Genomic DNA, 12,298 nt, shown 5'->3' with positions numbered 1-12,298 from the left:
ATACTTTTCACAACCTTCCATACCTGTGCAGAGACTATGTGAGACACATTCCTACATATAGGGTTGCAAAGTAATGAGATTTGCATGGTACAAAAACTGTCTCTGAAAATATTGCGGTATTACTGTACCGAACTTAGATATTATCAGTCAAACTGACCCTTAAAGGAATGAAAATGGAAGGATTGTTTTTGGTTGAACAAATGATTAATGAAACTTGAAACCATTTTGTTTATGGAAGTTTATATAAAAAGTCTACCCTTTGAAATAATTAAAATAAAGGGGAGATTCTCTGTCCAGTTGTATTTTACTTTCAATATTACAGATAAGCAAATGTACACAGTATGATAACTGTCAACTTATATACTGGTATCACAGTATATCTTAAAACCAGCATATCACTGCAACCCTACCTACATCTCTGAAGAAACATTTGGACGAGCAGGTTGTGGACTCATAGCTGGATCTCTAGCAGGTTTTTTGTTTTCACTTTGCTTGAAACTAGGCCTGCCGTCAGGGGGGTCAAAGGGTACAGATGACCCCGGTCCATGGCCAAGGGAGGGTCCACGAAAAGGTCTATAGTTGTATAGACATAATTTTCGTCAATCAATGTTTGATTTTACTTTTCTCTAACTAATTAATTGGAGGGCATTTTTTCAGCCCCGGACACACATTACTACCTCTGCTTTTCAAAATAAGAAAATAAAGTCTTAACACAGAGTAGATACAAAATACTTGTGGAAATACGATTAACTGGATAATGCTTGCAGGAAATATAAGGCTTGAAACTCCAGGTTATGGTACAAATACATTCTTTCAATCATTTCTGTGTATTAAAAGCTGAATAAGATGTCGTTGCATGGTAGGCGGAAATGAGTTAGCAGCCAGAAAAGGGTAACAATTTCCTAAAAATCAGCTTGCACATCATGTTACATAACACCCTGGGTGCACAGTGCTAATGAGAAGAGTGTGTTACACAACAGTGTGATGAGGAGCACGTCTGAAGGCACAACTGAAACTCTTAAAACTCTTGTGTCAGCATTTTACCATTTCAGCATTATCTGACTATACTGATGAAGAAGGGAGGACAGCGGGATAATGCACAGACGGTGAATGCACCGTGAGACGCTGAGGATGCAGAGCCCCTGTGAGCTGACTGCAGGTCCTCCATGTGCTGCAGTTTGTCAGGTGAAAGACATCTGCATGTCTGTCGTCTACAACACTTTTTCTCAATCAAAACATTTTGAAAATGGATCTTATATTGTGAAGGTTTTCCCGTAGTTTCCAGGCACTCTCAGGATTTGGGAGATTCCCCCGGCTGCCCTGAAGACATGACTCAGATCTTTGTACTCCAGATTCAGCAGCTGATTTTACTATTTCAGTCCTAAGATTAGTCACTCTGGTTGAAAAGAAAAAAAAAGTCTCAACATGAACCAAAACCAAACAGAAAATACTCTCTGACTCAAAAGAGAAAATATACACACACACTTGCATGTATGTTCACACCCATTGACTGCACACACACTGTGGAAGGTTTACAATGAGGTGTTTATGTGTCACTACTGATTATTTAAAACAACAGATGGAATCAATAAGACCTCACTGGCAAAAAATAACCCTCATATCACAGCTAAATGAGGGAGCTTGAAACTGTCAAAAAGACTAGATACATTTTTTTTTTCCTTTGGGGACATACTGTAATTTATAGTTGAAAAAAGTTAATAAATCGCAATATATTTTATCGCGATACTCAGCATATCGCAATAATATTGTACCGTGACCTAAGTATTGTGATAATATTGTATTGTAGATCCTCTGGTGACTCCCACCCTAATTATTATCAAAGAATATTTGAGAATGCACAAAAAAAAAATAAATGTCAGAATAGGAATTTAAGTTGGCCAACAAAGCAAGTGCCATTTGAAATTCATTTATTTAACAGACAGGCTTCAGTTAGCCTATTCAACCATTCATTTAAAGTTAAAATGAGAAAAATCAGCAAACTTCTGTCGTTGCCATTAACTTAAACGTTACAGAGGTTAGATGCAGCACTGAAGGACTGTGTATGAGCCACCATCCTCCTGGTCAGTTTAACATCCGCCTGGTTACCATGTGCACTTAATCTGACAGGTTTAATGACGGTGTCGGTCAGTCTGTCTGCTTTGTGTCACATTTTGATGCAATAAAAATGATTAAAGTCAGATGAACAGACTGAAAACTTTATCTTATGAGGTAAAACTGACGTTGACAAAGTTTTCCCTTGGGGAAATAATTTGCAGTTGGAAAAAAGGTAATAAATCACAATATATTGCAATATATGCTATCACAATACTCAGCATATCACAATACATTCAATATTGCAATAATATTGTATCGAAACCTAAGTATGATAATATCGTATCATGGGTTCTCTGATGATTCCCGCCCCTAATTCATGCCCATCCCTCATCAGGAGTTCCAATAATTACTAGTTTTCATCTTGGAAACACTGTTCAGTTCAACATCCCAGTTGGGATTCTGATATATCTGCCTTGGTGCTGATCAGCTGTTAATCGTTGTTCTGAAATGAAATACAAAAAAAGGAAAATTATTAACAAACTACAGTCTGTAGTAGTGTTGTCACGATACCAAAATCTTTGTTTCGGTACCAATACCAATATGAATTTCGATACTTTTCGATACTCTTCGGTACTTTTCCTAAGGAAAAGTACTTTTGGATACAAACCTTTAGAACAATAAATAGCAGGAGTGTAACGGTACCAAAAAAATCATGGTTCGGTAAGTACCTCAGTACGGACGTCACGGTTTGGTAACTCAAATGTTCCAACAAGTTTGTGTTGTCTCGTGTTGTCTCCCTTTGCGATTCAGACTTTCTCTTGCCTTTTTTCACGTGCGCCAGCTGCGAATGTTGATACAGGTGTTGTCATACACACCACTTGCGCAATCTGTGCTCCAATAGGATCAAGAAAGGCGTTTGTGTGAATTAATGAATTGAATAAATTTCAAAGTACCGGTATTTTCCAAATGCAGTATAGTACCGTTTGGAATACTCTAGTACCGCGGTACTATTTTAGTACCGGTATACCGTGCAACACTAGTCTGTAGTGCAACCTACACCACAATCAAGAGACTGTGTGATATCTTTTCATTTGGATTCAGCCTTTAAAATTCATACATATTATTCCTATGGTCTAAGACAGTGATTTTCAAACTTCTTGTGCCCAAAGCACACCAAAGCTCAAGCCAAAATCTGTACACACCTGTATCTATATCTGTGCACAATAGCTTTTATAACGTGTTTTCACTCTTATCACGACATAAGACAACAACAAAAAAAAAAGACAGGTAGCTTTCATGATCCTGTCTACTTTTTTTTCCTATTTACTTTCGGTGGTCGGTCGTCTTCACTGGTGCTTTGTTGTAATTTGCTCCATACAATAAAGCAATCCACTGTCCCACTCACAGCTTTCTCCTTTTAAATGCTATCACCCCTCACACTGGCTACACACACAGCAACAAATAGGTTCACTGTGAAGGTTTTCTAAATTAAATTCAATTAAATTAGATTTTTTAGCTAGAGTTTGCCTCTTTATTAGGACATGGATGTGCACAACATACTGATACAGTCAATTAAACATTCATTCATAACTTCTGTATAGACCCAGTTGAATATTGCAATAATAATGTGTGGTTATTAAAAAATTCCATGGCACACCATTTGAGAACCACTGTTCTAGGTGACACCATGAGCTCCCAGGGGAATATTCTGAGTATATGGGAACATGTTCTGTTTCAGCACTGCCAACACTACAGTACAATAACGCTCATTTGGATATTAAAAAGAAAGCATTCTGTGGGTTCACAAAATCAGACTCCCATTTATTGTCTATGGAGCAGCTCCACAATTTACACCCTCTGACATCACAAGTTTGAGACTTCTCTGTAGCTCATGTTCACAAATACTGACTGAACTTTCCTCTGCCATGGAAATAACATGTTGGAAGTCTTAATTTATGGGATGTTCCCTTTTAAAATGTATGTGTCAAACACCAACAGAGGTAGTTAGTTGCAGGAGTGTTGTTGCAGTTTCTACATCTACCACCTGATGTTAGCAAAGAGTCACATGTTTTACACATTACTACACTTTTAGGTGTGGCCAAGCCAACAGTCTACACGTTTCATTTAAACTAACTCCACCCTTTGATCAGCAATACTTTAAACAGAGAGCAAGAACCCACAGGTGAAAACATCTGCAGATGCTGGCCACCCGTACTTGAACCAAGGATAAAATCAAAGTGTAAGTTACACTAATATCGGTCAGTGTGGGGCGGTGAATATCGGCGCATGGCTCGTACCTTTGACTTCTCATTCAATCTCAGAGCTTCTTAGGTCAGCTGTCACCTTAAACCTTCGCTGCTGTGTCTCTTACCTTGAGCGATGGCTATGGACTCGAAACTCTGCAGCTCCTTTAGTAAACACGTCCTCTCCGCCGACTGGAGGCGGTAGATAAAGTCTTTGGCTCCCTTCGGGGAGTTAAGCGGCTCCCTCGGCTCGTTTCTCCCGTGTGTTCCCATCCAGCAGCTCGGTGTGTGTCGCCCAGTCCCCGGCAGCCTCCCCGGTGGTAACTGGCTCAGTCCTGATGGTAACTTATGTACAGCCGACCGAAGAGCTGTCTGTAGGCAAAGCTTGAGCATTGTGGTAAAATAAATAACTAAACTCTGAATCTATTAAATGTTAAACCCGCTGTTTTTAACGCTTCTTTGACCGCGGAGCTCCGTCGTCGTCTCCCCACCCCAACAGTGGCTGCCGCTCGGGCAGAAGTTGTTTCTTGGTCGGTCTTAACGTTAGCTAGACTCGAGCTCAGCGGGAGAGAAACCGACGACTTTTGGTGACCGTTTCTCTGAAACTCGGGTCAACTTTGAAACCGCCGAGCATTTCTTTTTCTCGTGTTGTCCGCCGAGCAAACTGTCACATGGTCTGTGAAGACTCGTCGGTAAGGAGTTTGGCACATGAAGTTCAGGCTAAAGCCGAATGAGAACCACACTGTCAAGTCAGTCGGAATCAATAAGCTAAGTTCCGGCGTCAGCTTTCAACATAAAACATGGTGCTTCCGGTCATAACTTTTCATTTAAAAAAATGAACGTGAGCTCAGGGAACAAAAAAAGAAAAAAAAATAGTGCGCTTACTGGAAGTGTTTTCACTCTTCTTTCAATTATATGCAGTGGCGGTCCTAGTACATGTGGTGCGCCCCCCATACAAGTAAACATTGTTGCAGCTCAACAGTCAGTAGCTACTGCACATTTATTACCAAAATGCAAATAAACAACATAGCTATCAATAAAAAATAAGTTAAAAACATATGCTAATATGCTTTTAGTAACATGTAGCACGTGTCTTAATATTTATGTACATCAATTATCAATAAAAAAGAATTACAAATTAACTTGTTCAGAAAAATAAAGAATAAAATAATATATTAATTCATTTTCCGTAACTGCTCTGGAGGCCAACTACAAGTCATTTGTACAAGTTACCATTCAGTGCGACATATACTAAGGTGATGCACTGTTCCCGTTACTTTTCTGCATAGGCCTGAACCCCCTCAGCCAACACAACACAAAGATTGGCTACGGACAGGGGCGGACTGGTCATCTGGAGGTTCTGGAGAATCACAGAACGGCCGGTACTCCAGGACAGACAGCGGCCACCATGCAGTCATCACCGTTTTTTCCTTTTTCTCCCTGAAAACCGTACGCCCACCAGTTGTTGTGTGCTGGGGCGAGTCAAAGTCCAGGGCTGTTTTTTAGTCCCAGTTCGCCCCTGGCTACGGATACTGGTTCCAAAGTGGAGCAACCATCAGCCACCTCCTCTACATGGATGACATCAAGCTGTATGCCAGGAGCGAGCGAGACATCAACTCACTGATCCACCTCACCAGGATCTACAGCAATGACATCAGAATGTCTTTCGGAATAGATAAGTGTGGTCGGATGGTGTTGTTGGAATTTACTTGACCACAGATGAGTTGTTATTTCTTAAAATCTAAACTGGACATGTGAAGGCTTCTTCTCTGGGTCTACAAGTTCTTTGTTCTTCAAACAGAGACAGCCATTTGGCCCTTATCTCCACAGGATGCCTCCTTCTGTGACCTAAGTGAGAGACCAGTCTCCAAACTTGATTGGACAGTACTTTTACAGTGTCATGTGACTCTGTGATGTCATTAGGCAAACTGTAGGAAAAGTTCTGCTCTCTCACACAGTCTTTCTCTTTCTACTGAGCTGTTGACCAGCTCAGACGTCTCCTCCTCCTGGGCCCTTGACCAGCCCAGATGCCCTTCTTCCGGAGCTGCCGACCAGCTGACAAACTGATGATGGCTAACCAACCAGACATCGTGTTGATTGACAAACAACAGAAGAAGGCAGTGGTGATAGATGTAGCAATTCCAAGCGACAGCAACATCAGGAAAAAGGGACACAAGAAGATGGAAAAATACCAAGGGCTGAAAGAGGGGCTAGAAAAGATGTGGGGATTAAAGGTAACAGTAGTACCAGTGGTTATCAGAGCACTCAGGGCTGTAACCGCCAAAGTGGGAGAGTGGCTCCAGTAGATTCCAGGTACAACATCTGAGGTCTCTGTCTAGAAGAGCGCAGTCCTAGAAACAGCTAAGATACTGCACAAACCCTCAAACTCCCAGGACTCTGGGGGGTGAGGGGGGATTTTATATATATATATATATAATACACATTACATTTTTATACATATTGAATTAACACTGTTGGATGGAGCCTGAGAGCTAAGATTTTCATCACCCACAACTGCTTCTCTGTTATAACAGCACAACATGCACAATAAGCCCCTGTCACTTCATCCAGGGTCTCTGTATTTAACATTTCTTGTTGGAAAGTCACAGACCTCAGTTAGAGGTGTCCTAGTGGCTTTTAGTCCTTGTCAGGCTTTTATATGAAGTATGTGCCAACCAAATCCAGTATTTGTTTTTGTTTATTATTTGTTTCCTTCATGTTTTAGCTGCGCATCATTACACCGGATGCGGTCTGTCTCTGATTTTACAGTATCATTTATGAAGCGTGTCAGATTGTGTGATGATTGTGTGGTGAATCAAACACAGTGCTACGAAGTAAAGATAAATCAATAAATAAAAGCTCTTATGATCCATCTGTGCTGGCTCATGCTTTAAAATGCAGTGTAGTGCTGGCACTTTTCATGATCATTACTCAAAGAGGGAGCTTAGTTCAGATAAATAGGTCCCAGTGTGATGTGCGCATGTCTGTGAGAGCTTACAGTGTCAGCTGGCATGTTACTTGTCATTTCATGTTGTTTTCTGATGCTGGTTTGTAGGCGTGAATTGCAGCAGTAATCCCATAGTAAAATTGAATCCTATATTTCTGACAATCAGAACATTGACTCTGGTGTCATCTAGGCCTAATGTTTTGTACTGACAACCACATATTTCGCCATTTGGGACAAGTCATTTACAAGGGGCTTTGATTGCTCATGGAGTTCAGCAGTGCCCCACCTATCTGTAGAAGTCTAATCAGTCATAATAACTAGACACACAGTGTAAGTGAGCAGCATTTTTAAGAGTTTTTTAAGGAAAATCCTTTACAAAATTTTAGCCAAAGTGTAACCAGCTATCTGTTACACAAAAAAAGACTCATAATCTCATGTGATGCAAACCCACTTTTAATGTATCTGTTGTTCTATACCGGCAGCAGCTTGAAACACAGAAGGTGTCCCTAACTCATAGTACAGATACACACCTCGGTGACCACAACTGCAAACAGTTTTGACAAAGTCATGTAGGTAAATGCTCAGTAAATCTAATTTTAAAACATATTTGTTCATTTAACCCTTAAACGGTTTCTGTATCCTGGGGGATACAGTCATTTGACAGGCTGTGGTGGGAGGGACATTAAGTGGGTGCACTTTATATCATGAGAAACACTGGGGGTGGGGATGGGTCATCTACTCAGGTTATGTAGCTCCATGCCATCATTCAAAACTATACTAATCATTTTCATCAAAATCCAAAATGACAGCCTACATTGTCAAAGACACCAGCCATGAGGTATGTGTTACTGTTTTGTTGTTTTTTTCATATTTTGTTATGTTTGGGGTGATTTTGTTTTGGAAAATTGTTATTAAGGATAACTTTATAAGTTATTGTTGACAATAATGAATTGTATTTTCACAACTTTGATAATAAGGCGTTTAATGTCTGTATCCTGAAGGATACATCACCCTGAGAAGGGTATAAAAACAGCAATAATCAGTCACAGATATACTTTAGTTTTTGAGGCCTGTTCTCTACAGATATTCAAAAATATAAAGGTGCGAAACATTGATTAACATTTATGCTGTTACCCTTATTGTATTGCCACCTGATAGTTCATATTCAGAGGAGGGAACTAATGAGGAAGACAAGGATTGGTAACAGCAGCAATAAACTGGAATGGTATCTCTTATGAGGAGGCTGAGGAAGGAGCAAACCAGAGTGAATGAGGGAAGATGTTCAGGTTGAAAATAGTAGTACTGAAAATATTTCTGTAAAAGATGAAGTGGTTTCAGTGTAGATATTGTGTGGTTTGTGTGTGTCTGCAATAATACCTGATGTGTTATCTCATGACGTGTGTTAGTAAATAAGAGAAGGGTAGGAACCACCTAATTATTTTTCTCTCCCTCCCTCACACACACACACACACACACAGGAGTTAGTGTAAAATTACAGAGAAAAACAGAGTTTGAGCAATAAATAACCTAAATAGGTGATGTATCTTGGGAGATACAAAATAGGATCATATTTTGAAGGAAGAAAAAAACCCAAAGAAAAACATGAAATTGTGTCATTTTAGCTTAGATACATTAGAAAATAGCAGTAGATTAATTTTCCAAAATACTTATTTGAGCCAGCCCATTTAAATGTTAAGCTTGGATGAAGGCTGCAGATTTAATCAGAAACTATTTTAAAACTGAACGGCTGTGAAGGAGGCTCAAATTAAGCAGAATATCTGCTCTGTGTTGCTTCCTTATGAATTCAGAAGCTGTCACCCAAAACTGTATCTAAAAATGTATGAGAAATTACTCAACTCAAAAAAGGTGAAATAGCGCTATCTATTGGTCTAATGAGTCAACTACATCTCCACTGTATCTCTCAGCTTCATCAGATTTCTATGTGCTAAATATGCTCTTGACAAAGTCATTTAACCCTTGGAGGACCGCAGGTCTGTTTGAAACTGTCCAGCAGTAGCTATCCCTGACTGTATGTAGATAAACACTACATATCCCAGCACCCATCACTCTAAACCACAATACAGTCCAGTTTAACCTCAAGTGGGCTGGACCAGTAAAACCATTGCTTAATGACTCATACATGATACATAACACCTTTCTTTTAGTGTTAAGCCTTACAAGTACATCGTGATAATAACTTCAATAATATGGCTGTCTGTACTGACCCCACAGCTCTCTTCTGGACCCGTTTCATCAATTACCCAAGAAAGTATCTGACCTGTAGAGTTTTCTTTCTTTTGTTCTGAAGAAGTTCAGTAATAGAAAAGTATGATTTCTTTTTTTGTATATTACATATGATTTTGAGGAGCTGTGAATTGTAAGGGGAAGTCTGGAGTGGCAGAGAAGTATGTTAGAGTGGTGCAGGACATGCATGAGAGCTGTAGGACAGTGGTGAGGTGTGCTGTAGGTGTGACAGAGGAGTTTAAGGTGGAAGTGGGACTGCATCAAGGATCAGCTCTGTGCCCCTTCTTGTTTGCTATGGTGATGGACAGGTTGACAGATGAGGTTAGACAGGAATGTCCATGGACTATGATGTTTGCAGATGACATTGTGATCTGTAGTGAGAGCAGGGAGCTGGTGGAGGAAAATCTAGAGAGGTGGAGGAGGTATGCCCTGGAAAGGATAGGAATGAAGGTTAGTCGTAGTAAGACAGAATACATGTGTGTGAATGAGAAGGACCCAAGTGGAACGGTGAGGTTATAGGGAGTGGAAATAAATAAGGTTGAGGATTATAAGCACTTAGAGTCAACAGTCCAGAGCAACGGAGAGTGTGGAAAAGAGGTGAAGAAACGTGTGTAAGCAGGTTGGATCGGGTGGAGAAAAGTGTCAGGTGTGATGTGTGATAGAAGAGTACCAGCAAGATTAAAAGGAAAGGTGTGCAAGAAGGAGGTGAGACCAGCGATGTCGTTTGGTTTAGAGACAGTGGCACTGAGGAAAAGACAGGAGGCAGATCTGAAGGTAGCAGAGATGAAGATGTTGAGGTTCTCTTTGGGAGTGACGAGGATGGACACGATCAGGAATGAGTACATCAGAGGGACAGCTCATGTTAGATGTTTTGGAGATAAGGTCAGAGAGGCCAGACTGAGATGGTTTGGACATGTTCAGAGGAGGGATAGTGAATATATCGATAGAAGGATGCTGAGGTTGGAACTGCCAGGCAAGAGTCCTAGAGGAAGATCAAAGAGGAGATTTATGGATGCAGTGAAAGAGGACGTGAAGTCAGTTGGTGTGAGAGAGGAGAATGCAGAGGCTAGGGTTAGATGGGGGCAGGTGATTGGCTGTGGCGACCCCTAAAGGGAACAGCCGAAAGAAGAAGAAGACACATGATTTTGAGGAACATCAAAACTGTTGCAAGAAATCTTGGAATCTGGTTTTACAGTGATTTCAGTTTTGAGCAGCATGTCACAAAGCTTGTGCAGTCATGTTTTATCATATTAGAATTATTAAAAAAAATACAATCCATTTTAAGGTTTAGAGACACTGAGACAATTTTACACATCTTCATCTCTTCACACCTGGATCACTGCAACAGCCTCTTTTCTAGCCTGAATCAAAAATCTCCAACTCCAAACTGTACACAGTTCAGCTACCAGGCTTTTAACCAGAACCAAGAGATGTGATCACATCACTCCAGTTTTAGCCTCTTAACACTGGCTCCCAGTATGTTTAAAAATAGATTCTAAGATTTTACTGATTACTTTTAAGGCTCTTCTTGGTCTCTCTCCCAGATATATCTCCGACCTCTTAGTGCCGTACACACCAGGACGTACTTTGAGGTCTTCAGGCAGCAGAGGTCTTTTGTCTGTTCCAGAGGCCTGGCTGAAAAGGAGACAGAGCATTTGCTGTCAGGGCAAAGAGTTTCTGGAACAATCTGCCTGAAGGTCAGCCGAGTCAGTGATCTCATTTAAATCCCTTCTTAAAACATACTTTTATCAAGTAGTCCAGTTCCTTATGTATTTTCATTCAAAATTCTTGGGGAGTCTATAAACTATACATTTTTGGAATCATTAGAACATGAAGAATATGAAAGCTAATGTTTCCATTTTTTTCAAACTCGCCATGGTGGCCATATGGGATTTTAAAAATGGTGAACATTCAAAACACCTTTAAAAAAAAAAAAAAAAGTAAAGTTCCTATGCAGGTGTTTACTAAATGGCTTAATATGCATTTTATTTATTCAGATATTCACATAAACTAAGAACAATCACTTGGACATTAAGTAATTGAAATTGGTGGTCTAAGGTCAAAGGTCAAGGTCACTTTGACCTCATGAAACATCTTTATGGCTATAAGGCAAGAATTTGTTTGCTAACACTTTACGCAAATGTCTAATAGGATAAAATGATGAAGTGATGATATTTTATATCCAAAAGGTCAAAGGTCAACATCACTGTGTCACTATAATGCTCTACAAAAAGACTTTTCTGTCAATTATTCAGCATCGTATCTCAGGAACAGATGGAGAGATATTTGGTCAGATACTGAATTAGTGACTCTGATCTTGAAATTGTGCTGATTGTATAGATCTTCAGTGTGTGAAGCGTCCATGTTTTCACAGACATGGATGGAAACTGTCAGAGAAACTGGACTGGTGTGTGGAGGCGTACAACCACAGGGCAGACTGGTGCGCGGAGGCATCCAAGCACAACGCTGTCATTCTCATTAAAGTAATTGTCTGTAAATTCATAATGTCATTCTTCATCTTCAGTATCACTTTCATCTTAAATTCTGGTTTTTAGATCTTTAGTCCTCATGGTTCTCACACTGTTTACCGCAAAAGCAAAGGTCAGTGCATCGTAGGTCTCTTGAACTACAGGAACATCTTAGTGCTGAGCAATCTCCTTTGCAGTGGCATCTCACCATTGCAGTGATGGGCTGAGGAGCTGGTAACTCAACTAGTCTTTAGCCATTTTGCAGAGGATTCAAAGCTACCTGCTGCTGAATGCTTCCTGGCTCCAAATTTGAGCTTGCACATGTTGCTCTCCTATCAATA

At 40.2% G+C, this 12,298-nt stretch overlaps 1 protein-coding gene across 1 annotated transcript in view; it reads right to left on the bottom strand.

Moving 5' to 3' along the window:
* Positions 1–5,072, bottom strand: part of tmem65 (transmembrane protein 65) — a 90,123-nt gene extending 85,051 nt beyond the window's left edge. The window contains exon 1 of the mRNA XM_049601649.1: positions 4,427–5,072. Coding sequence (XP_049457606.1) covers positions 4,427–4,691 — 265 coding nt within the window. The 5' untranslated portion in view covers positions 4,692–5,072. The remainder of the gene's footprint in view (positions 1–4,426) is intronic.
* Positions 5,073–12,298: the final 7,226 nt, after the last annotated feature.

Source organism: Epinephelus fuscoguttatus, linkage group LG17 (assembly GCF_011397635.1).
Source record: "Epinephelus fuscoguttatus linkage group LG17, E.fuscoguttatus.final_Chr_v1".
Lineage (NCBI taxonomy): Eukaryota > Metazoa > Chordata > Actinopteri > Perciformes > Serranidae > Epinephelus > Epinephelus fuscoguttatus.
This window is presented reverse-complemented; position numbering and strand designations above follow the sequence as displayed.